The 27,107-nt window shown below is 40.1% G+C and overlaps 1 protein-coding gene across 1 annotated transcript in view; it reads right to left on the bottom strand.

The window, feature by feature from the left end:
* LOC133069142 (fatty acid desaturase 2-like protein FADS2B) overlaps window positions 1–24,786 on the bottom strand; it is a 45,432-nt gene extending 20,646 nt beyond the window's left edge. The window contains exons 1-4 of the mRNA XM_061160362.1: window positions 24,466–24,786; window positions 12,042–12,152; window positions 1,877–2,074; window positions 67–168 (exon numbers count right to left, since the gene is read on the bottom strand). Coding sequence (XP_061016345.1) covers window positions 67–168; window positions 1,877–2,074; window positions 12,042–12,152; window positions 24,466–24,786 — 732 coding nt within the window. The remainder of the gene's footprint in view (window positions 1–66; window positions 169–1,876; window positions 2,075–12,041; window positions 12,153–24,465) is intronic.
* Window positions 24,787–27,107: the final 2,321 nt, after the last annotated feature.

The following is a 27,107-nucleotide window of genomic DNA, read 5'->3' as shown; positions in this document are numbered from 1 at the left end:
GTGTAGAAACCACTACTTGGTGAGATGACTTTCAGAATCCCATCATACTCCTGGAACATTCTGTACCTTGAGATGACCCATCACAAATTTTTGCATCAGGCGGTTCCACTTGGACTTCTTAAATATGGATAGGTGTCCCATGTCATGTTGCAGAAATGCACTCTGAACCTGGAAGAGACAAGGTTGCAGTCAGAGAAGCTGACAAGGAAAGAAGAAAGCAGTAAGTGGGCCCGCTGGTGGGTTCAGGACCCCATGAGAACAGTGGAGATCTCTGTATCTGTCACACTTGCTGAGTGCTTTCCCATCCCTGTACCTTTGCACAGGTGGCTCTCTAAGCCTAGAATCTTCTCTCTACTGTCAGAATCGTCCAGTGTGTAATGGAAGGAGGATGCCTTTGGAGTCAGGCTGACTAGGGCTCTGAACTGCCTTCACCACTTTACAAGTTATACAACTCTTGGCAAGCTAGTCGGTGGCTCTGAACTCAGTTCTTTGTCTGAGAAGCAAGGATTATAACATTATACCTTGCTCATTCAGCTGTCTTGCAGCCAAAATAGATGTAAAATTCCTGATAATGCTAAGCGGTCAAATAATTTTTTCCTTTCTTGATTCCAAAAGTTGCTTTTCAAAGAATAAAGCAAGTTGACTTTTCAAGAAAAAAAAATAGCATATAAAATTTTGTAATTAACATTGATGTTAATTCTCCAGTCATCCCCAATTGCCTCAATTAGAATTAAATGCTTTTTTCTGCTCCAACAGCACATGCTTCTTTCTTTCCCTTCTGCCTTTTATCTTGTCTAGATATTTAAATGACCATCTCCTCCACTGGATGACTGTTTCCCAAGTGCAGGTTCAGGTTCATTTCCCTTTGTGTCCCCAGTACAGTGTTGTGGACATAGAAGGCCCTCTTCAGAGATCTGTGCGTCATTCAAAGGATTTATCAATTGCCCTGCTACAGGCCAGTTGCTGATTGCCATTTTTGGCAGAATCCATGATCCTATTATCATGTAATAATAAATAGACTCTCTTCATAGACTAGTGCATTGATAAATATTGGTGAAATGAGGCTTTTGGCAAGGGTCTCAGGGAATTTTTTTAAAAATACAGATATATAACTTCTTTTTAGTAGAATTTTTTATTATGAAATAGCGTCTATAAATAGTGATATATATATATGTATATATATTTATATATACACACACACATATAGGTATAAATTAATGTGGGGCTTTCTTTCTTCATGGTGGCCAAGATGGTAAAGAATCTGCCTGTAATATGGCAAACTCGGATTTGATCCCTGGGTCAGGAAGATTCCCTGGTAAAGGAATGGCAAGCTATTCCAGTATTCTTGACTGAAGAAATCCATGGACAGAGGAGCCTGGCGGGTTACAGTCCATGGAGTCTAAAATAATTGGAAACAACTGAGCGATTAAAAAGAAAACAAAATAAGTTCACATATGTGCCCTAGTCTTAGTAAAATCATTGAACAACCATTAAAAATGTTGGTTGATTAAAGAATGAAAGATATAGGTGAAGGTTACATGGCCCAGAACGGAACTTCAGTTACTGACATTGTGTGGATAATATTGGGCAAAGGGTAGCAACTGTCAAGGATATTTACCACATGCCAGTCTCTGTGCTAGGTACTCTACAGAGTCACTTGTTTAGTTTTTTTAGAATATTTCCATAAAAATTCATTACCCCATGTTACAGATAAGAGAACTGGGGCCCAGTGGGTTTTGGTAACTTGCTGGTGTCAGACACTGAGGAGTAGATTGCCAGGAAGTGCCAGGTGGCCTCTGACACCAGTGTAAAGAGGGAAGAAAAATTTCTGAGGCTTCCCATAGAGCCACTGCCTGGGCTTAGGACACCTACTTACCTGAGCAACCATGAGAAGACAAGAAATGAACATTGTGACAAGCCAGCCACTGCCAAAATGCCACACTATTACCCAAGCCAAGGCTTCCAAAGTCAAGATCTGGGCGAGGTGAAGGAAGAAGAACCCCAGGTTGGCATTGAACAAATTCATGGTCTCTAATGTCCTCCACAGTTCTTGGAAATCTTCCACCAACTGGGACTGTGAGATAAACGTGCAAGAAAGGAATTAGTTCCTTCAGTGGAGTGGGAGCATAGATGAACATAATTATTAATCTATTTCATCAATGTATGATACCTTAATTTTATGAATAGACATTTATTTATTTAATAAATATAATTAGGCATAATTCAAACAAAAAATGAAACCTTAAATAATTAACTAAAAGCAAAATGCTTAAAACAAGTTATGATAAATTTTTTTCCTGGAGAAGAGACAAATGAGTAGTGATTTGTACACTGTCCTCAAATTGCTATGGGACTTATAATTTAATTCTTTTTTGGGGGATGGGGGAGGTTCAGTGAACAGATACATAACTCTAACAATTCTCTTTTTTAAACTGATTAATTAATTTTTTTTTTCTTTGATGCAGATCATTTCTTTTGAAGTCTGTATTGAATTTTTGGTAATATTACTTTTATTTTATGTTTTATTTATTTTTTTGTTGTGAGGCATATGAGATCTTGGTTTCCTAATAAGGAATCAAACCTGCACCACCTGCATTGAAAGAAGTCTTAGCAACTGGGCTGCCAGAAAAAACCCCCAAAAGTAGTTTTCTACTTTTCAAAACAAAAAGTTTTATTGAAGTATAGTTGATTAAAAATATTGTATTGGTTTCAGGTGTACAACAAATTATATACATACTTATTGTTTCTTCAGAGTCTATTCCATCGTAGACCATTATGAGATATTGAGTATAGATACCTGCCAAATAGTAGGTCCTTGTTGTTTGTCTGTTTTATATGTAGAAGTGTGTATCTATTAATAATAGTCACCTTTTTAAATCAAAGTGTTGTTTGATTTCTGATTATACTTTGGGGAACTTTGTTATCTATACAGATCTGTGTTACTTTCTATGTTATCAGCTATTTAGCATGTGCAAAAGATTCCTTTACGAAAGATAGAGTTCACTTTGATTAGCTCAAAGAATGAATTACCTGTGAGATACTCAGAAGCTCTACAGGAATGAGACAGGGTCTCCTGTGGTATTAGCGTGCGTGTCCATTGGTTGGAGGAGTCCTGATTCTGTGTACAAGTACTGTGCTTATGTATGTATGTCAAGTACTAGCACTGATTTACAAACTTGCACATACTTGAGAGTCAGTGAAAGGCCTGGGAAGAAATATCTCCTTAGCTTAATAACTATAATGTGTTTGAAACTCAGACTGTTGAAAAAGTGACCAGGGTATAAAAATGAAAACTTGATTGTTCAGATGTAAAAGAGAAGACAAACTTGAAATAATAATAAAAAAGCACTATGAACATAATCCTAGAAGCAAGAAAATTCATTTCAAATTCACTGATACAACTTTTAAATGATCCAGTGCCTGGGAAAGGTTTGGATGGGCTCATCTCTAGAGGCCCCATGAACATCAGAATTCTGGTGGCCATAGATAACTTTAATAGATCACACAGTGTGATAGTCCACAAAGGAGTCTGAAATAGAGTACTTGGGTACAAAAATAAAAAATGAAAGATGATCTCTGTTCATTTCCAAGGGAAACCATTCAATATCAGAGTAATCCAAGTCTGTGCTCTGATCACTAATGTTGAAGAAGCTGAAGTTGGATGGTTCTTTGAAGACTTACAAGAGCTTCTAGAACTAACACCAAAAAAGATGTCCTCTTCATCATCAGTTCAGTTCAGTCACTCCATCATGTCTTACACTTTGCAACCAAATGGACTGCTGCACGCTAGGTTTCCCTGTCCATCACCAACTCCGGGAGCTTACTCAAACTCACGTCCATTTAGGTGGTGATGCCATCCAACCATCTCATCCTCTGTCATCCCCTTCTCCTCCCACATTCAATCTACCCCAGCATCAGGGTCTTTTCCAGTGAGTCAACTCTTCACATGAGGTGGGCAAAGTACTGCAGTTTCAGCTTCAGCATCAGTCCATCCAACGAACACCCAGGACTGATCTCCTTTACGATGGACTGCTTGGATCTCCTTGCAGTCCAAGGGACTCTCAAGAGTCTTCTCCGGCATCACAGTTCAAAAGCATCAATTCTTCAGTGCTTAGATTTCTTTCATCATAGGGGATTAGAATGCAAAAGTAGGAAGTCAAAAGGTACCTGGAGTAACAGGCAAGCATGGCCTTGGAGTACAAAATGAAGCTGGGCAGATGCTAACAGAGTTTTGTGAAGAGAACACACTGGTCGTAACAAACACCCTCTTCTAACAACGTAATAGATGACTCTACACATGGACATCACCAGATGGTCAATACCAAAATCAGATTGATTATATTCTTTGCAGCCAAAGATAGAGAAGCTCTATACATTAGCAAAAACAAGACTGGGAGCTGATTATGGCTCAGATCATGAAATCTTTATTGCAAAATTCAGACTTAAATTGAAGAAAGTAGGGGAAACCACTAGGCCATTCGGTTATGATCTAAAGTAAATCCCTTGCAGTTATACAGTGGAAGTGAGAAATAGATTCAAGGTATAACATCTGATAGACAGTGCCTGAAGAACTATGGACAGAGGTTCATAACATTGTACTGGAGGTGGTGATCAAAATCATCCCCACGGAAAAGAAATGCAAAATGGAAAAGTGATACCTGAGGAGGCTTTACAAATAGCTGAGAAAAGAAGAGATACGAAAGGCAAAGGAGAAAAAGAAAGATATACACATCTGAATGCAGAGTTCCAAAGAATAGCAAGGAGAGATAAGAAAGCCTTCCTCAGTGATCAATGCAAAGAAATAGAGGAAAATAATAGAATGGGAAAGACTGGAGACCTCTTTGAGAAAATTAGAGATATCAAGGGAAAATTACATACAAAGATGGGCATAATAAAGGACAGAAACCCTATGGACCTAACAGAAGCAGAAGATATCAAGAAGAAGTGGCAAGAATACACAGAAGAACTACACAAAAAAGATCTTAATGACCCAGATAACCACTATGGTGTTGTGATTACTCACCTAGAGCCAGACATGCTGGAGTGTGAAGTCAAGTGGGCCTTAGGAAGCATCACTACCAACAAAGGTAGCAGAGGTGAAAGAATTCCAGTTGAGTTATTTCAAACCCTAAATGATGATGCTGTGAAAGTGCTGCACTCAGTATGCCAGCAAACTTGGGAAGCACAGCCACAGGACTTGAAAAATCAGTTTTCATTCCAATCCCAAAGAAAGGCAATACGAAAGGATGTTCAGACTTCTGCACAATTGCAATCATTCCACACACTAACAAAGTGATGCTTAAAATTCTCCAAGCTAGGCTTCAACAGTCTGTGAACCGAGAACTTCCAGATTTCAAGTTGGGTTTAGAAGAGGCAGAAGAACCAGAAATCAAATTGCTAACATCTGTTGGATCATAGAGAAAGCAAAGGAATTCCAAAAGACATCTATTTCTGCTTCACTGACTATGCTAAAGCCTTTGACCATGTGGATCACAACAAACTGAGGAAAATTCTTCAATAGCTGGAAATACCAGGCCGCCTTACCTGCCTCTTGAGCAACCTGTATGCAGGCCAAGAAGCAACAGTTAGAACTCGACATGGAACAATGGAGTGGTTCTGTTAGGTAGTTAGAATAGGGAAAAAGAGTCCAAAATGGCAGTGGCTAAAAGACCTGGAAGGAAAAGCCCGCGAAAATAGAACAAAGGAAGGCCTGAGGACCGGAGTGAGAACCTCAGGTAAAACAAACAACGCTCCTGCCTAAGCCCAATTTACATAAGACAGGCCCAGGGACAGAAAAACATATAAAATGAGGAGTCAAAGCCCTCTTCTCTCCTTTTTGCTCCCTCCCTCTCCTGCGCGATGGGGCGATCTTCTTTTCGCTTCTTTGGATCGACGTGCCCTCACGCCTCAAAGATGGATTTTCCTGCTACTATCTAAATAAAGAGAGCTGTAACACTGAGCTGTAACACTGATTTATTTAAGAGCTATAACACGGTCTGTTTGAGAACTGAAAGTTATAACACGGTCTGTCCTCCGAGAGCTGTGACCCGCCAAGGGGCTTTAATGTCCGTCACTCCAAATTTTTGTTGTGACGAGACAAAGAACCGAGGAGCATGCACTCGCGTGACAGTTCCAAATTTGGAAAGGAGAACATCAAGGCTGTATGTTGTCACCCTGCTTATTTAACTTCTATGCAGAGTATATAATGAGAAATGTTGGTCTGGATGACGCAGAAGCTGGAATCAAGATTGCTGGGAGAAATATCAATACCCTCACATGTGCAGATGACACCCTTAGGAAAGAAAGCAAAGAGGACCTAAAGAGCCTCTTGATGAAGGTGAAAAGGAGAGTGAAAAAGCTGGTTTAAAATGCAACATTCAAAAATGAAGATAATCGCAACAGGTCCCATGATTTCATGACAAACAGATGGGGTAAACAATTAAAACAGTGACAGACTTTATTTTCTTGGGCTCCAAAATCACTGCAGATTGTGACTGTAGCCATGAAACTAAACTTTGCTTGATCCTTGGAAGAAAAGCAGTGACAAACCCAGACAACGTATTTAAAAGCAGAGACATTACTTTGCCAACAAATGTCTGTCTAGTCAAAGTTATGGTCTTTCCTGTAGTCATGTATAGATGTGAAAACTGGACTGTAAAGAAGTCTGAGCACAGAAGAATTGATGCTTTTGAACCATGGTGTTGGAGAAGACTCCTGAGAGTCCCTTGGACTACAAGGAAATCCAACCAGTCCATCCCAAAGGAAATGAGTCCTGAATATCATTTGGAAGGGCTGATGTTGAAGCTGAAGTTCCAATCCTTTGGCCACCTAATAGGAAGAGCTGACTCATTGGAAAAGACCCTGATGCTGGGAAAGGTTTAAGGTACAAAGAGAAGGGGATGACAGAGAATGAGATGGCTGGATGGGCATTGCTGACTCAATGGATATGAGTTTGAACAAGCTCTGGGAAATGGTGAAGGACAGGGGAGCCTGCTGTGCTGCAGTCCATGAGGTCACAATGAGTCAGACACAACCTAGCGACTGAACAACAGCAACAGGGCGCTTCCCTGATTTTACCATCATGTTCACTGTACTGTTGGGGTCACTGAACCCCAGAGGGTGGTTAATGTGAAGTCTTTCGCAAGTGATAGAAGCTGGACTTTAGCCTGTACTTCCTGACATTCAGTTCTGTGCTCAAACATCAATTGTCTACATACATATCTCTGGGTAATCACAGACGCATAAAGAAAATTCATAACAGATCTTTACCCTCAGGGATCAGCACTGTTTTAGATAATGAATAATTATAGCTCTCAGCCATGAATGGGATTATCTTTTCCTTAGAGAAAATATTTAGGAAAAACAACTAAGCTCTGCACCATTTCCTCTTTTTAACCTAGGGCATCCTGCCCTAAATGATTCTGTAAATTTAGAGGCTTGTAAATTACTTGTGTGACTGTTGAGTTTATGATAATTACAATATCTAAAGTTTACTGAATATTTGCTACATTCCAGACACTGTTCCAAGCACTTTAAATGCCTTTAACTCTCTCAGTAATCTCCCAATAACAATTATGTGGTTGGTTCTATTTTTGCTATTTTACAGAGAGAGAAACTGAACCACAGACAGGTTTGGTAACTGGCCTAGACTCATATCCCACAGTCTCAAGCCTTTCAAAGTTAGGGTCCCAAGACAGATGGGCCATGGTGGAAAGTTGTGATCAAATGTGGTCAGAAGGGAATGGCAAACCACTTCAGTATTCTTGCCTTAAGAATGCCATGAAAAGTATGAAAAGGCTAAAGCTATGACACTGAAAGATGAGCTCCCCAAGTAAGTAGATATCCACTATGCTACTGGGGAAGAATGAAGAAATAGCTCTAGAAAGAATACAAGACTAGGCCAAGGCAGACATTACACCCAGTTATGTATGTGTTTAATGACAAAAGTAAAGTCCAATTATGTAAACAACAATATAGCATAGGGACCTTGAAAGTTAGATCCATGAACCAAAGTAAACTGGACGGGGTCAAGCAAGAGATGGCAAGGGTTAGCATCAACATTTTAGGAATCAGTGAACTACAATGTGTGGGAATGAGTGAATTTAATTCATGTGACCAATGTATCTACCACTGTGGGCAAGAATCTCTTATAAGAAATGGAGTAGCCATCATAGTCAACAAAAGAGTCTAAAATGCAGTACTTGGGTGTGGTCTCAAAAATGAGAGTATGATCTCTGTTTGATTCCAAAGCAAACCATTCAGTATCACAGTAATCCAAATCTATGCCCTGACCACTAATGCTGAAGAAGCTGAAGTTGAATGGCTCTCTGAAGACCTACCAGATCTTCTAACACTAACACCAAAAAAAGGTGTCCTTTTCATCATAGGGAATTGGAATGCAAAAGTAGGAAGTCAAGAGATACCTGAAGTAATAAGCAAGCTTGGCCTTGGAGTACAAAAGGAAGACAGGCAAATGCTAACAAATTTTTGCCAAGAGAATGCACTGGTCATAGCAAACACTCTCTTCCAACAACACAGAAAACGACTCTACACATGGCTATCACCAGATCATCAATACTGAAATCAGATTGATTATATACTTTGCAGCTAAAGATGGAGAAGCTCTATACATCAGCAAAAACAAGACCAGGAGCTGATTATGGCTCAGATCATGAACTCCTTATTGCCAAATTCAGACTTAAATTGAAAAAAGTAAGGAAAACCACTAGGTCATTCAGGTATGAACTTGCAGTTATGCAGTGGAAGTGACAAATAAATTCAAGGCATACGATCTGATAGACAGAGTGCTTGAAGAACTGTGGACAGAGCTTTGTAACATTGTACTGGACATGATGATCAAAATCATCCCCAAGGAAAAGAAATGCAAAAAGGCAAAATGCTGTCTGAGGAGGCCTTAAATAGCTGAGAAAAGAAGAGAAGTGAAAGGCAAGGAGAAAAGGAAAGATATACCCATCTGAATGCAGATTTCCAGAGAATAGCAAGTAGAGATAAGAAAGCATTCTTATGCAAACAAAAAGAAGTAGAGGAAAATGATATAATGGAAAAATACTAGAGATCTCTTCAACAAAATTGGAAATGTCAAGGGAACATTTCATGCAAAGATGGGCATAAAAAGGACAGGAAAAAAAAAAAAAAAAGGACAGAAATAGTAAAGACCTAACAGAAAAGAAGATATTAAGGAGATGTGGCAAGAATAAACTGAATTATACAAAAAAACTCTAGTGATCCAGATAACCACGATGGTATGGTCATTCACCTAGAGCCAGACATTTTGCAATGTGAAGTCAAGAGGTCCTTAGAAAGCATTGGGATGAACAATGCTAATGGAGGTGATTTAATGCTAATGGAGGTGGTAGAATTCCAGCAGAACTACTTCAAATCCCAAAAGATAATGCTACTATAGTGCTACACTCCATATGCCAGCAAATTTTGAAAACTCAGCAGTGGCCACAGGACTTGAAAAGTTAATTTTCATTCCAATTCCAAAGGAAGGCAATGCCAAATCACATTCAAAGTACCAATAATTGCTCTCACTTCACATGCTAGCAAGGTAATGCTCAAAATCCTTCAAGCTAGGCTTCAACAGTACATGAACTGAGAACTTCCAGATATACAAGTTTGATTTAGAAAAGGCAGAGGAACCAAAAATCAAATTAGCAATATCTGTTGGATCATAGAAGAAGCAAGAGAGTTCAAAAAAATAAAAATAAAAAAAAAATCTGCTTCACTGACTACACTAATATTCCTCTAGGTTTACTTTTTCTTCTGATCCTTTGTGGATCACAACAAGCCATAGAAAATTCTTAATGAGATGGGAGTACTAGACCATCTTGCCTGCCTCCTGAGAAACCTGTATGCAGGCCAAGAAGCAACAGTTTGAACCAGACTTGTAAAAATGGACTGGTTCAAAATTGGGAAAGGAGTACATCATGGCTGTATATTGTCACCCTGCTTATTTAATTTATATGCAGAGTACATCATGTGAAATGCTGTGCTGAATGAAGCAGAAGCTGGGATCAAGATTGCTGGGAGAAATATCAACAACTTCAGATAAGATCATACCACTCTAATGGCAGAATGTTAACAGGAACTAAAGAGTCTGTTGATGAAAGTGAAAGAGGAGGGTAAAAAAGCTGGCTTCAAACTCAACATTCAAAGAATGAAGATCATGACATTCAGTCCAATCACTTCCTTCAAATAGATGGGGAGAAAATAGAAACAGTGACAGACTTTATTTTCTTGGACTTCAATTATCACTGTAGCCAGTGATTACAGCCATGAAATTAAAAGATGCTTGCTCCTTGGAAGAAAAGCAGTGACAAAGGTAGACAGCATATTATAAAGCAGAGACGTTAGTTTGCCAACAAAGGTTCATATAGTCAAAGTTATGGGTTTTCCAGTAGTCATGTATGGATGTGAGAGTTGGACATGAAAGAAGACTGAGCATCAAAGAATTGTTGCTTTTGAATTGTGGTGTTGGAGAAAACTCTTGAGAGTCCCTTGGACAGCAGGGAGATCAAACCTGTCAATCTTACAGGAAATCAACCCTGGGTATTCATTGAAATGATTGATGGTTAAGCCGAAGCTCCAAAACATTGGCCACCTGATGGAAGAACCAACTCATTGGAAAAGACCCTGGTGCCTGGAAAGCTTGAGGGCAGGAAGAGCAGAGGGCGACAGAGGATGTGATGGTTGGATGGCATCATGCACTCAATGGACATGAGTTCGAGCAAACTCTGGGAGATAGTGAGGGAACATGGAGGCCTAGCGTGCTGCAGTTCACGGGGTCGCAGAGTCAGACATGACTTACTGACCGAACAACAGCATCTCGGCTCCTACACCTTGTCACAGGAACCGGGCTCTGTGTCCAGGCTGTCTGCCTGAGGGCACACTCATCTCAATACAGTGCATTGCTTCCGGACACACAGCCTTGAGGGATGCACATGGTTCTAAGGAGTCAGCCTAAGTATTCCTCTTCATCCTGCATGTAACCAGTCCTGTCTCCTCAGATTCCTCCTATCCCCTTGAGAGTTTGTTTCTTCATTTCTTAAAGTGGAAATGTAATTCTTATTCTTTCTGCCTCACAGCGATATCTGGATCACCACTTTGTACAAAGTATTTCAAAAGAATGGTACAATTGTAAGCTGTTTTAAAACATGAAGTGCAAAAGAAAAAAAAATGCAGTGCTTAATATTAGCTAAAATCCCTTTAAGCTTTATGTGCAACCATTCTAATGAATTCTAGTTTTATGGAGGTGCATGCCCTCTGAAGACAGTTTTTCAGTCAACCAAAGTCTTAGCAAAAGGGAGGGAGGTGGGAGGGGGTTTCAGGATGGGGAACACATGTAAATCCATGGCTGATTCATGTCAATGCATGGCAAAAACCACTACAATATAGTAAAGTAATTAGCCTCCAACTAATAAAAATAAATGAAAAAAAAAAAAAGAAAGTGTGCTTTTCGTGGGGAATACCCAAAGGTTTGGAGCCAGAAGAAGGTGAACTGGAGTTCCTGTTCTTTGCTTTTCAGAAGGTAGTTTATTCTCCTGGTACTGTAATTTCTCCAACTGTAAAAATAACTATAGTTAGGATATAGTCACATCATTGATTCAACAGCTATTTATGGAATTCCTAATACAGGTCCAATCCTGCACCAGTAGGTACTGAGGACACGTAGTCTCTGGTCTCATGGAAACTAACAGGGAACATCAAACAATTATAAGCAGTCATGAAAAAGAAAAGTTATGTGTAAGTTGCATGGCAAGAAGTAGGTAGTTAGACACATGGAATTACTGTTTGAAACAGGGCCAAGCATTCCATTCCTTTGTTTCTCAGAGCTTTAAGAATTCTAAGGATCTCAGGAGGATGACATTATTTTGAAATATTTGGAATCCTCTTATTTATGCTATTGCAGGCCCTCCCAGACATGATGGCTGATTTCCCACAGAAAATGATAAGTTGACCCTGAAATATACCTCATCCCCATCCCTCTGCATACTCTTGAGTCCTGAGACCTCACTCACATTTTTGTTTCTCTCCTGATTGGGCTCTTCTGGAGCAAGCTCTCCAATGAGCAGGGGTTTAAGGTACAACCGCACAATGTCAGGGTCCGGATGCATGGCTCTGAAGACATCCTGTGAATCAGAGAGAACTGTTGGAGGCTTCAAAAAGACATGCTTACAACACAGATATCTCTCCCCTTTTTTATCTCATTCTGTACCGACCTTAGGAATCACCACAGGCTATGTTATAGAGCATTTACTTCTAACTCTAGGTTGACACTTCAAGTTCATTGTTCAGAACTGCCCTTGAAATTCCTCCACGAAAGCCTCACAATGGTGATCCATGCACTGAGTGCATGGCTTACTAGGCAAGTCCTGGGTAGAAAGTTGATCCCCAAGCATTGGAAGAGATCGTTGTTTATTTCATTGAACACCAGAAGAAGTAGTTGGCTTTGAGATTATGGGTCATGGTGAATTTTTAGAGTCAAACCTCAGGCGTGGTGTGGAACTTGCCCACATTATTTGGGGCATGCAGCAACCAGGACTGCCTATGCAAATCACATCTATCAGAGTTTCCCTTTTAGTTCTTGACCAAGGACCAGGGTACAGAGGCTCTCGCTTTAAGTTATTTCCAAGGAAAGACAAGTTAAAGTTGATGATGATAACAGATGTCTAAGAGAGCATGGGAGCAAAGCCCTCAAATTCTTAGTTGTCTAAAGTAGCACTTTCTTGGCTAAGTTTATCACTGAAGAAGCCTTAACACTCTTTCTAAAACAAAACAAAACCACAACAAAAAAAGAAATAAAAAAACACCATAGCATTATCTGTAGGGGCTTGAGACAGGCACAAAAGAGAGCTGACCCACTATATTTTGCCAAATCCATTCCCATTTTAAGTAGTAACTCCAAGTGGCTATGAGAAGGATGCTGATTCTCAAGTCCTGCTTAAATTTGGAAATAAGAGATAGAGTTTTGGTTTTTTTTTTTTTTTTTTTTTTTTTCCCCTCCAGGGATTTAAACTGCTTTGGGGCAAAGGAGACTTCTCCAAGAGTAAGATACTGGACTTCTTGCTATTATGACTTTGAGAACAGGAATGGTTTAGTATGAAGAAAAATAACCAAGGTTTTAGTTTGAATGTGTGCAATCCATACACAATACTTTGAAGTGGTGGTGTTGCATAGTGCTGGTTAAGAAACTGGATCCCCGGGCAGCCTTCCTACACCTAAGTTCTATACTTGCAGTGTAATTGTGGACAAGTGTCTTGACAAGTCCATGCTCCTGTTTTCTCTTCCCTAACACAGGAGTGACAGTAATAGCTACTCAATATATAAAGTTATTATAAAAATTAAGTGAATTGATTAGAATCTGAGTGGCTTATAGTAAATTCTCAGACATATTAGTTCCCTTTCCTATGTGTATACCTCTGGGCTTCCTTGGTGGCTCAGATGGTAAAGAATCTGCCTGCAATGTGGGAGAGCCCAGTTAGATCCCAGGGTTGGGAAGATCCCCTGGAGAAGGGAAAGGCTACCCATTCCAGTATTCTGGCCTGCAGAATTCCATGGACAGAGGAGCCTGGTGGACTACAGTCCATGGCATTGCAGAGTTGTACATGACTGAACGACTAAGACACACAGGGATAAGAGCTACCTGCCTTCCTTCTCTTCGATGAAATATAACAGTTCAGAGATTTTCTTTCCATACTCCACTCAGAGTGAGCTCTGAATTGTTTTAGTGAATACAATGAACACTCCATCTTCAAAATCTAAAGCAACTTTAGATATATCTAGATCTACATGCAAGCATAAAGCATAAAGCATTTTCATATGTGTAGACCTGTATATATAAATATATATATATATATATATATATATATATATATATATATATATATATATAATGAATGAGGTTTTTCAGAAGGGTGCAATATAAACTCTTTAGACTCACTTTTCTAGATTGACTGATGTAAGAAGGGATTTGTATCTGCTAGAACCAGTCCAGGCTCTACTGTTCATTCTGACTTTGAACACTTTCTCTGACCCCCTTGGGAAATGCTTTCAAAGATGTGTTTTCGTGTCACATTCAATGACTCTAAAGTTAGTTTACCTAACCAGGATGAGAGTCATTCGGTGATTACAAATGTGACTAAATGTTTCAGGATGGCCCATACTGAAAAATCATGTTCTGTCTGTTGTTAAGGAACAGATGAGGGTGAGAAACCCTCTGAGGGATCAAGATCAGAGTGTAGAGAAGGGTGAGGCCCTGGATTTGCATCTTACTCTGAGCAGTCATCCGGAGCCCTGGAACAGTGTGCTGACGCTAATGTTCCTCTGGGTTCACTGTTTCTTCTGATCTTCAGCAAGATTCACAGGTCAATACTGTGACAACAGAGACTGAAGACCCACAGAGTTTTCCAGAATTGTAAGAACTGCCCTGCTGTGTGGAACTCTTTTCGTTGTATTAATGGGCAGTACAGAATTGCTTAGGCAGTCTTAAAATATTCAATTTGAAGGAATTGACTATTAGAGTCTCGATACAGAGTAAGTTGTGAGATTTCCTTCTCAAAAAATCATCAAAAATCAGTTTTTTTCTTTTGTTTTTTTTTTTTTTTTAATTAACATTATTTGACAAGTATGCTTCTCCTGAAGAAAGTCTGGGCTAAATGAAGGGGAGAGGGAATAACACCTTTTTTTTTTTAGTGTTTCCTGTGTGCAAGGTGCTCTATGGGCCATCTCATCATAATCAACTTAGTTTTGTGAGGTTCCATCATTTTTGTTATACATATAAAGGCTCCAAATCTCAGGACATTTCCACAGTAATTTGGAGAGCCAGGATTTGAACTCAAGTCTATGTGGCTTTAACACCAGTAAGCCATAAGGTCCATTCCAGCCTTAACATGAACAGTTCTTTTCCTGAAAGAAGGGGGACACGAGATTGTTTTGGAGGATGTTAAGATCAGTACATGCATGCTAGGCAGTTAGTAAAGGTGTTTCCCACCTTAGGTTTTAATCATGTGCATCACTTTGTCTGTGGCCCCAACCTACTTCTCCAGGTTTGCCTCTCACCTTACGGTTCAGGCCTCATCCTGTCCGATGTAAGTCTCCCTGTTTGATAAACATTCCGTGACCCTGTGTAGTTCTGAAGCTTTGTGATACATACGGCTCCCTTTGCCTTGACTGCTTTCCTCCATTTTTTCAACTTAAAAGTTCCTTCTCATTCTTGAACATCCAGATGAAACATGCCTTCCTAACATAGTCAGGAAAGTTGTTTATGATCTCTTCTGGGCTCCCATGATACTGTGTTCCTAAAGCTTTTCAAATGATGTTGCAGTGAACCTGTGTATTCACAAAGGCCTTCTTAGTGGCTTTTGGCTTTTTTGAAGACTGAGACCATGCACTATTGATTAAATTATACCTGATGTTTGTAGCTGTGCCTGGAATATGACATGGGATCAAGAGATGTCTCATGAATAAGGGAAAGGGTGAATGAATAGAGCAGTATATGATTTCTCTAACAAGGAGAAAGTTGAGAAGTACTGAGTTCAAGGATATGGGTCTTAAGCACTGCTGTCTCTTCCCCACTCTCAGCATCTCTATTTTCTGATCTCTTAACTACTTTACCATCTCTCATTTTCGTCTGTTATCTTTTGATTCATTTCTCAACCATCATCGCTATTTCCTAACCTATTCATAAATTTACACTGTAGCTCCTCTTAAGACTGATTATTTCCCAAACAATATCATCACAGAGGAAATATGTGATTATCTTTGCTTTCACAATTGACTTTGGATATCCTGCTGATTTTTTGCTGTTATTTAATGGGGGATGGAAAGCTGTCCTTTATTGGAAGAGCAGTATGATCCCTAGTGGGAGAGACAAGTATGTAAAGTGAGAAGGCCTGAGAAGAATCATGTCCTTACAATTTAACTACTGTATACAGGCTGTGCCCTGCATCAAGGCACTTGGGCTAGAGGGCACATGTGGGTTGAAATCCAGGAGACACTCCATTTGCCAAATCTTGTTCTGCAATCAACCAAAGTGTGTGCCTATAAAATTTACACCAAAATACAGCATACGGAGAAGTGCAGGGTGTTGTTTATATTGGGAAAATGCTTACTCTCTCAAGATTCGACCTGTTTTCTGTGGATGCTACTTATTCTCCAACATGGGCTCATTCATTCCTTCATTCATTTATTCAGTCATTACAAAACCTTGCTGAAAACTTAGCCTAGCAACAAAGAGCTTAAGTTTGGGTATCAGGTGCTATTAAATGATATTTTTATATAATTATTATTTGGTTCATCTGAAGTGGGTTGAAATTTCCACAAATTCAGGAAAAAAAAAAAAAAAAAACACCCATCGTGAATATATGTATACAGTCACAAAATCAATATAACTAGAACATAGATTTTGATTTAGTTATCTCAAAAAGCTCACCAGGAGACTTCCCTGTCAGTCTGGTGATTAAGACTCCATGCTTCCATGGAGGGGTGTGGGGTCCATCCCTGTTGGGCAACTAAGGTCCCCCATGCCTTGCAGCACAGCTGAAAAAACAGAAACTCACCAGAATATTTAATACCCAACCACAGACACCCATTCCTACATCTTTGGGTAATTTCTCTTCTGGTTTCTTCTCAGATCTCACCTGTTTCAAGGCAAATGCTAAATCAAGGTCCCTCATATTTCTGTAAGATCACAAGTTTTGAGTAGACTTATTTATGCATAGAATATACTCTTCGCCTATGTTCTGGAAAAGAGCCACTTTGGAGTGGAGAATGTTTACATGAAGTCACCAAGATTCCCCTCCACCCACAGGGATAAACAGAGGGCTATTTTTTTTTTTTTTTTTGCCATAACTCACTCTATTATTTGAGAACTTTCAGTATTTGAGATTTTTTCCTGTGATATATTTACTGAGCTCCAGGCCAGATTCTCTCTCTCTCCAGTGTCCCCACCAAACCTGTTCATCTTCCTGGCTTCATTACCTCATAATGGCAACTGCCACCCACTTACCTACATAAGACATCCATCAGGCAGTTTAGACTCCTTACTCCTGCTTACTTACCCAGCCACTTACCCCCTGTTATAAATTATGTCTCCTGGTTATCCATCCCCTCTTCCTCATTTCTGTTGTCAGTGTCTTATTCAGGACTTCAGCATGTTCCATGGACTCCTTCCTTTGTTTTGACTCTGTAATTTTTTTCTTTTTATTTGGGACCATAACCTATTGACAATGTTGTGATAGCTTCAGGCGGACAGCAAAGGGACTCAGCCATATGGATATCTGTATCCATTCTGCCTTGACTAACTCTTCTTGATCTTCAACCTTTACTTAACCTCCAGGCTGGCGTTTGAAAAAGAGTCCCTCTTCATGGCCATTGTCACCCATTAGCACTTTAACTGCACTTGTCTCTTTACTCTTGTACCTATTTTTCAACTTGAACCATCATTCAAATGAGAATCAAATTAAAATTTAATTTTAAAGTAAAAAATAATGTTGACAGCCCACAAAAGATGCAGTTATTACTGATGACAACTTTTCTTTTATAAACAGCTGGAATCCTGGTTGGTTTCCTTGTAGGACTGGGTGTAGGGAGGGAGGCTGGGCTAGAGAAGTGTCATTTCTGCAAACCTGCAGCGGGAGGAGAGGAAGACCTACAGTGATGGTAAAATCCAGGGTCCTTTGCTCAGAACTCAAGACCCTTTCTTCCTCTCCTCCTCCTCTTGTCTCTTTCTTTACCTCCCACAACCTTCATCCTCTCTTTCTCCTTCTCTTCTCATCCTCAAGCCATCATGTTGACCAGGATTGTGCTAAGCAAAGGATATGGCCAAGCCGGGACACCTATTCTGCTGGCGCTTACTCATAATGTGAACCTGATCCGTATCCCACCTCTGTACACATCCTCTCCTGCCCTGCCCCAGTCTTGCCTCTGTTGATTTCACATGACTGACTCTTTTGGACTTGCATGCAGCTCGTTCCTCTTCCACCTTGCAGTCTTCCAAGCAGTTGAAACAAATTTTGCTCTTTCCTGTAGGCTTTTGTCATATTTTTCCTGTCATATTGGATTTTTACTCTGATGAAGAGTTTGAGTTTCTCTGAACATCTCAGAGCATGATGTTCAGAAACAAGGAGGTGGCTGACCATGCACATTGGGTGATAACCCTGACTTCTTTGTTCTGAACATGCTACTCTTGTGCACACCTCACAAGATTTTGTTTACTTCTTTTGTGGAGCCCAGAAATATTGCTGACTTACTTATATAAAACTTGGGACTTCCCAAGTGGCACTAGTGGTAAAGAACCCTCCTCCCAATGCAGGAGACATAAGAGATGCCCATTTGATCCCTGGGTAGGGAAGATCCCCTGGAGGAGGGTAGGAAAACTCATTCCAGTATTCTTGCCTGGAGAATCGCCAAGGACAGAGGAGCCTAGTGGGCTATAGTCCATAGGGTTGCTCAGAGTCAGACATGACTAACTTAGCACAACTTAGAATACAATGATGCTTCATATGGACATGTTGTAATCTATATAATTAATTCTTCTTGTTGGACTTATAGGTTGTTTCTGGCTTTTCATAGGTGAGCTTTGTCAGATGAGAAGATCTAAGCCTTGATTGATTTATTAGTGCTGTGTATTAATTTCAAATCATACAATTTGAAAAAAATCAGATAAACAATATATGCAGTAACAGGAGTTCATGTGCCTGTGCCTTGTATAATAGACTTACCCTCTTCAACAACACAAGAGAGGACTCTACACATGGACATCACCTGACCGTCAACACGGAAATCAGATATATTATATTCTCTGCAGCCAAAGGTTGAGAAGCTCTATGGAGTCAGCAAAAGCAAGACCGGGAGCTGACTGTGGCTCAGATCATGAAGTCCTTATTGCCAAATTCAGACTTAAATTGAATAAGTGGGGAAAAACACTAGATCTTTCTGGTATGACCTAAATCAAATCCCTTACAATTATACAGTGAAATTGAGAAATAGATTCAAGGGACTAGATCTGACAGATAGAATGCCTGATGAACTATAGATGTAGGTTCATGAAGTTGTACAGGAGAAAGGGATCAAGACCATCTCCAAGAAAAAGAAATGCAAAAAAGCAAAATGGCTGTCTGAGGAGGTCTTACAAATTGCTTTGAAAGAAAGAGACATGAAAAGCAAAGGAGAAAAAGAGAGATATACCCATCTGAATGCAGAGTTACAAAGAAGAGCAAGGAGAGATAAGAAAGCCTTCCTCGTGATCAATGAAAAGAAATAGAGGAAAACGATAGAATGGGAAAGACTAGAGATCTCTTCGAGAAAGTTAGAGATACCAAGGGAACATTTCATGCAAAGATGGGCTCAATAAAGGACAGAAATGGTATGGAACAAACAGAAACAAAAAATATTAAGAAAAGGTGGCAAGGATACATAGAAGAACTGTACAAAAAAAATCTTCAAGACCCAGGTAATCATGATGGTGTCACTCACCTAGAGCCAGACATCCTGGAATGTGAAGTCATGTGGGCCTTAGGAAGCATCACTACAAACAAAGCTAGTGGAGGGGATGGAAATCCAGTTGAGCTCTTTCAAAACCTAAAAGATGATGCTGTGAAAGTGCTGCACTCATTTTGCCAGGAAATTTGGAAAACTCGGTAGTGGACACAGGACTGGAAAATGTGAGTTTCATTCCAATCCCAAAGAAAGGCCATGTCAAAGAATTCTAAAACTACTGCACAATTGCACTCATCTCACACACTAGTAAAGTAATGCTCAAGATTCTCCAAGCCAGGCTTCAATATTGCATGAACCATGAAATTCCAGATGTTCAAGCTGGATTCAGAAAAGGTACAGGAACCAGAGACTAAATTGCCAACATCTGCTGGATTATTGAAAAAGCAAGGGAGTTCCAGTAAAACACCTATTTCTGCTTTATTGACTATGCCAAAGCCTTTGACTGTGTGGATCACAATAAACTGTGGAAAATTCTGAAAGAGTTGGGAATACCAGACCACCTGACCTGCCTCTTGTGAAACCTGTATGCAGGTCATGAAGCAACAGTTAGAACTGGACATGGAACAACAGACCGGTTCCAAACAGGAAAAGGAGTGTGTCAAGGCTGTATATTGTCACCCTGCTTATTTAACTTCTATGCAGAGTACATCATGAGAAACTCTGGGCTAGAGGAAGCACAAGCTGGACTCAAGATTGCTGGGAGAAATATCAATAACATTAGATATGCAGATGACACCAACTTTATGGCAGAAAGTGAAGAAGAACTAAAGAGCCTCTTGATGAAAGTGAAAGAGGAGAGTGAAAATGTTGGCTTAAAGCCCAACATTCAGAAAACTAAGCTCATGGCATCTGGTCCCATCACTTCATGGGAGATAGATGGGGAAACATTGGAAACTCTGAGAGACTTTATTTTTGGGGGCTCCAAAATCACTGCAGATGGTGGCTGCAGCCATGAAATTAAAAGACACTTACTCCTTGGGAGAAAAGTTATGACCAAGCTAGAGAGCATATTAAGAAGCAAAAATGTTACTTTGCCAACGAAGGTCCATCTACTCAAGGCTATGTTTTTTCCCCCAGTATTCATGTATGGATGTGAGAGTTGGACTATAAAGAAATGTGAGCACCAAAGAATTGATGTTTGTGAAATATGGTTTTCACAATATGGTTTCACAATATGGCAGAAGACTAGAGTTCCTTGGACTGCAAGAACATCCAACCAGTCCATCCTACAGGAAATCAGTCCTGAATATTCATTGGAAGGACTGATGTTGAGGCTGAAACTCCAATGTTTTTGTCACCTGATGCAAAGAACTGACTCATTTGATAAGACCCTGATGCTAGGAAAGATTGTAGGTGGGAGGAGAAGAGGATGACAGAGGATGAGGTGGTTGAATGACATCACTGACTCAATGGACATGAGTTTAAGTAAACTCTGTGCATTGGTGATGGACAGGCAGGCCTGTTGTGCTGCAGTCCATGGGGTCACAAAGAGTTGGACATGATGGAGCGACTAACTTACTCTAGTAAAATTCCTTGAAAAAAAATGACAACGTATCTCAGAATAACTAAGTAATAATAAACACAATTTTTGAGTGTTTATCTGTCCCAGGTATAAGAAGAAAACTTTTATTTTATCTCCACTGACTTTGACAACCATACTAAGATAGAAGTATCATTATCCCACTTTCTAGATAAAGAAGCTGAGGTTCCAAGAACTTCAGCAAGCTTCTCAGGACACTCCTGGTAAGTGGTGCAGCCCAGATACAAACCACACCTCTTTCATTCCCAAATTTGTACTCTTAATCATTAGACTGGACACCTCAAAAAGTTTAGAATGATTCACCACATGAATGAATGAATGGGTGAGTGACCTTATGGAACAAATTACCTTGGTATCATTATGTAATTTTCATGAGAAGTTTGGAGGCTTGGGGAAGGGTTTCTATATAAATAAGGAAAGATGTTCCCCTGTGGGCAGGTGCAGCTATGGTCCAGGGCTTGTGCACAGAGATCATATTTGGTGCACATTTGCCTTTCAGGGTACAGCTTGGAAACACTTTTTAGGCTGTAGAGAGAGAGCATTTGACCTCAGGTTCTCTGACTTCATGGTCTTCCCTCCTTCCCTAGAGAGCATGCCATTTCTCCACCACGTATTCCTCTGTTCCCAGTTGGCAACAAACAATCAGGACTTCTAAGCAGGTGGTAAACAGGAAATGTGAGTCACATCTCTGAGGCTATGGATGCTGTGATATGAATAACAATAGCTATGGTTTAATGAAAGGTGCATCTGGTATTATGCTAAACCCTTTACAAGCTTTTGTCTCATTTACCAATTAGATGGGTAAGGTCGTTCCCATTATGTAGATGATGAAGCTGAGTTCCAGAGCATTTCAGGGACTTTCCCAGGGTTATACAACCAGTACACCGCACTTCAGGCTCCATGTACTCTGAGTGGCCATGGAATACCGTGGTTGTCAAAATTCTCCTGGCACCCTTCTATTCTTCTCTAGCCATCATCCCCTGGAGACTTTTCTCCGAACATTCTGGATCTGCCTTCTAAAAGTCTAGGGTACATGACTGACCATGCTCAGGGTGTTCATCCTCAAGTCACACATCCCAAGTTGTCATGCGTATTTTCCCATAACGTTCAATTCTTCCTTATTGACTAGAATTGGATGCAGAAACATGGTCTTTCTCTGAGTTCTGGGAGATAAAAACTCACCAGCAAATTACAAATTCAACAGCTGAGCTGCTTGCTGCAAGCTACATCTACCAGTTATATTCAAGGTGGTTGAAGGCACATATTTTTCTAACACATCCTCTGAACTGATTCTGTGACTTGTGTTAGAAAAGCATTGCCCATATTTTCTTTGTGTTGTGGAGATGAGATCTGTGGTATTTTTTTCCTCTTTTTTGTCATATTATTTTTTTAAGTGAAGTATAATTGCTTTATAGAATTTTGTGGTTTTCTGTCATACATCAACAAGTATTTTTTCCCTTTATTTTTGTTAATCTTTCCCCTGATTCTTGCACAAATGCCTGTCACTTGGCTTCTTCTATCCTCAGCTCTCTGGCTTCCTAGGGTCTTCCTGACACATGTGAGACTCCCATCATGGGCCACAAGCTCATGTGCACTTTCCCAGGAAAAGATTGAGCTTTGTTTTTAAAATATCACATCAGACTTGAGTGGTGGGGATGTGGAAGGGTCTGCTCAGAAAGACATTCCTTTGACTGCAGAGTCAAGATGAGAAGATGGTAGAAGACCCTGATTAGACAGAGAAGTTGAGAAATTTGAGGGAGATGAGAACTGGGGAAAGAAGATGTTGCTAGTGTCAAAAATAAAAATCTTTATTTTTTTTGCAAACTTGCCATATGCTTGTGTATTCTATTTTTATCAGTCAGGTAACACTCACAGAGCAGAATTTCATGAATCAATATTTTTAATCCTATGCTTTGAAGCCAGTTGGAAAAATTATACACTAACATGAAAACAACAAGGGTAACATAAAAAAAAAAAAAAAACTTTAGATTTCTACTCTATAATATGCTAATTTTCTGATCTTGAATTAATTTATTTAATACCTTTTATTCTCCATTTCTTCATGTGTATAATGTGGAGAAAAAGTTCCTAATTGGGCTAAAATCAACTTTCTTATAGAATATTTTAGAGTGGATTCCTAAATGCTTTTAAGGATTGAGAAACCTCCCTCTTCAATATTAAATGAAAATTTTATTTTTAAAATCAGCTATAAAGGGCTTTATGGTAAAAAAAAAAAAAAAAAAAAAAAAAACGTATCTGATTTAAAAATTTGTCACTGTTATTTGTGTGGTCTGAGATACATTATTTTCATGTTTTAGTATTAGTTTTTTCCATCTTTAATATGGGAATACCATTTACTTTCCTTATGATGAGGTTTAAGTGAGGTCATGCATTTGAATGTGTCTATGGTGTCTTTGGGCTTCCCAAGTGGTGCTAATGGTAAGAACACTCCTGCCAATGCTGGTGAGGTAAGAGATACAGGTTCGATCTCTGGGTCAGGAAGATCCCCCGGAAAAGAGCAGGCAACCCACTCCAGTATTCATGCCTGGAGAATCCCAAGGACAGAGGTGCCTGGCGGAATGTGGTCCATAGGGACACAAAAAGTTGGACGCAGCTGAAGCGACTTAACACACATGACGTGTGGTATTTTAGGCATCCATTGAAAGTGTTTTTTCAGCTATTTTGGTGGAGGAGAGTTATGAGGAAAAACAGTGAAGGAAAGTGGTTAAGACTGAAAGTTAAGAAAGATAAGTGTTTTGAATCTGAGATCTGCTGGCTGGGTGAACTTGGGTCAGTCACTTAACCAGTGATTTCAGTTACTTCTGATTTCAGTTACTTCTTCCATAAAAGCAGGTTACATTAACTGTATCACATTGAATGAACTACACAACAAAAAAGAACTCTACAAAGTCTAAAAGCCTGTGTCACTGTACACTTTCAACATCATTCAACATTTTGATGCTCGCCTGATATATTGCTGTCTGTTTCACGCACTCCAGTTGTAGGAGTCTGAGAAATTTCTACTTGAGTGAAGACATTTTTTTCCAGATTTTACTCACTCATTTGTAACTTTCTTCTTATAAGACAATGACTCCATTTCAAAACAAAACAAAAGAAAACAAAACATAATGCCAAGAACAAAAACCAAAGCCAGAAATACACGTAGTATCTACTGTCAGCATCTGAGCTCAACCCAAAACTAATGTAAATAATAGCTAGACCAATAGGCTCAATTAGCTTTCAAGTTTTTGCTGGATAGGAATCTTGAAAAATTGATTTGGGAGGAGATGAGTGATCATGGAGCTTGAACACATACTTGAAATGCTTTTGGAAAGACGGCCAAGCTCCCAGCCACCCAGCAGCTGGAACAGAGAGAGAGAGAGGACAGAATTCGAGTTGCTTACTGTGGCGTCTTCCCCAGCATAGTCATTGAGGACCTTGCGCCCACCAGGGTGCCTGTCCGCCCAGCCAGTAACATCGTAGACCTTTCGACTGATCACCAGCCACTGGTCAGTCTCCTGATTGTGTCTCTGGATCTCCTGCCAGGTGTACATGTTGAGACTTTTTCTGGGCAAGTCGCACTTGTCATTTGCCTCCTGCCTTGCAGAGAGCCTGGCTTTCCCACTTGCTCCTGGTTTACTGTTTGCCTGATGCCTCGCACCTAGGTGCAGCTGGTTCTCGTCTACAAGGCTCCCATTGCCCTCAGGCTTTTCTTCAAACATCATTGTCCTGGTAATTTTAGAACTTCTGGCCTGACACCTGGAATTTCTAATTCTCACCTGATTGAACTACAGAATGATCTTTTCCCTCTCCTTTTATTCCATGAAGTAAGACGCCTACACAGAAAACTTTTTAACCTTCTTGACTCTTGGCAAAGCTGATAGTGAGCTCCTTCCCAGCGTCTCACTTCTCTGTCCTGAGTCTTTTTTTTTTTTTTCCTGATGAAGACTGTACTACCTTTTCCCCGCACCCAAGATTAGTCTACCTTTCTCTCTTCTCTCTCTGCTGGCTGATCGTTTAGCAGTGTTCTTATTCGTCATTAAATGTCCCTTAGTCAAGAGCTGGAGCCAATCACAACCCAGAGAATGGTGTGGCCTGACCCCTGGAAGGAGGGGCTGGACTCCTCTGCTGACTGCCTACATTGGCATCATGCCGGGTCAGGTGCATTACCTCTCCCCCATTGAAAGGAAGAGTTGTTTTAATTCAACACATTAGCAGAAGCTTTCAAAACCTCTAGGAGGATATGAACACCTCTTGGAATTGGGAAATATTCTTTTGTTGTTGTTGTTAAGATTGGAAATTTTCCTTTTATTCTGGTTTTCTCAGATTACTTTTTTTTTTTTTTTTTTAAATTGAGAAACCTGTATGCAGGTCAGGAAGCAAAAGAACTGGCCATGGGACAACAGACTGGCTCCAAATAAGAAAAGGAGTACTTCAAGGCTGTATGTTGCCACCCTGCTTATTTAACTTATATGCAGGGTACATCATGAGAAACTCTGGGCTGGAGGAAGCACAAGCTGGAATCAAGATTGCAGGGAGAAATATCAATAATATTAGATATGCAGATGGCAGCACCCTTATGGCAGAAAGTGAAGAAGAACTAAAAAGCCTCTAGATGAAAGTGAAAGAGGAGAGTGGAAAAGTTGGCTTAAAGCTCAACATTCAGAAAACTAAGATCATGGCATCCGGTCCCATCACTTCACAGCAAATAGATGGGGAAACTGTGTAAACAGTGGTTGACTTTATTTTTTTAGTCTCCAAAATCACTGCAGATGGTGATGCCATGAAATTAAAGAACGCTTACTCCTTGTAATGAAAGTTATGACCAACCTAGACAGCATATTAAAAAGCAGAGACATTACTTTGCCAACAGAGTTTCATCTAGTCAGGCTACGGTTTTTTCCCAGTATTCAGGTATGGATGGAGTTGGACTACAAAGAAAGCTGAGTGGTGAAGAATTGATGCTTTTGACCTGTGGTGTTGGAGAAGACTCTTGAGAGTCCCTTGGACTGCAAAGAGATCCAACCAGTCCATCTTAAAGGAGACCAGTCCTGGGTATTCATTGGAGGGACTGATGCTGAAGCTGAAACTCCAATAGTTTGGCCACCTGATGCGAAGAGCTGACCATTGGAAAAGACACTAATGCTGAGAAGGATTGGGGGCAGGGGGAGAAGGGGGCAACAGAGGATGAGATGGCTGGATGACATCAACGACTCGATGGACAGGAGTTTGCGTGAACTCCAGGAGTTGGTGATGGACAGGGAGGCCTTGCGTTCTGTGGTTCATGGGGTCACAAAGAGTCGGACATGACTGAGCAACTGAACTGAACTGAATTTATTTTTGAACTGCAGGATAATTGCGTACAGAATTCTGTGGCTCTCTGTCATACATCAGCAAGAATCAGCCGCGGGCACGACCACACACCTCGCATCTCCCCTCCCCCTTCTGGTTGCCACGGAACCAGGTGTGAGCGCCCTAGTCACACAGGGGAGTGCGCTTCTGACCGCTGGGCTTTCTCCCCAAGGGTTTACATTTCTGATGAAAGCATTGTGACTTTAAAATGTTTGTAACACCCTATTGAGGTTACCTTGGTTTATAACATTATACAAATTTCAGGTGTGGAAAATTGTATTTCAACTTCTGAAACATTACAGCATGCTCACCACCAAATGTTTTATTTTCCATCAGTCACCATTCAGTTGACCTTTTTTTTCTCATCTTTTTCTTTTTAATTTATTTATTTTAATTGAAGGCTAATTACTTTACAATCTTGTAGTGGGTTTTACCATACATTGAAATGAATTAGTCATGGGTGTACACGTGTTCTGCATTCTGAACACCCTCCCACCTCCCTTCCCATCCCATCCCTCAGGGTCATCCCAGTGTACCAGCCCTGAGCACCCTGATTCATGCATCGCATCTGTTTCACATATGATAATATGCATGTTTCAGTGCTATTCTTTCAAATCATCCCACGGTCGCCTTCTCCCACAGAGTCCAAAAGACTGTTCTATACTTCTATACTGTGTCTTTTTTGTTCTCTCAC

The sequence above is a fragment of the Dama dama genome, chromosome 1 (assembly GCF_033118175.1).
Source record: "Dama dama isolate Ldn47 chromosome 1, ASM3311817v1, whole genome shotgun sequence".
Lineage (NCBI taxonomy): Eukaryota > Metazoa > Chordata > Mammalia > Artiodactyla > Cervidae > Dama > Dama dama.
The sequence above is the reverse complement of the archived record's forward strand: the minus strand, read 5'-3'. Positions and strand labels throughout refer to the sequence as shown.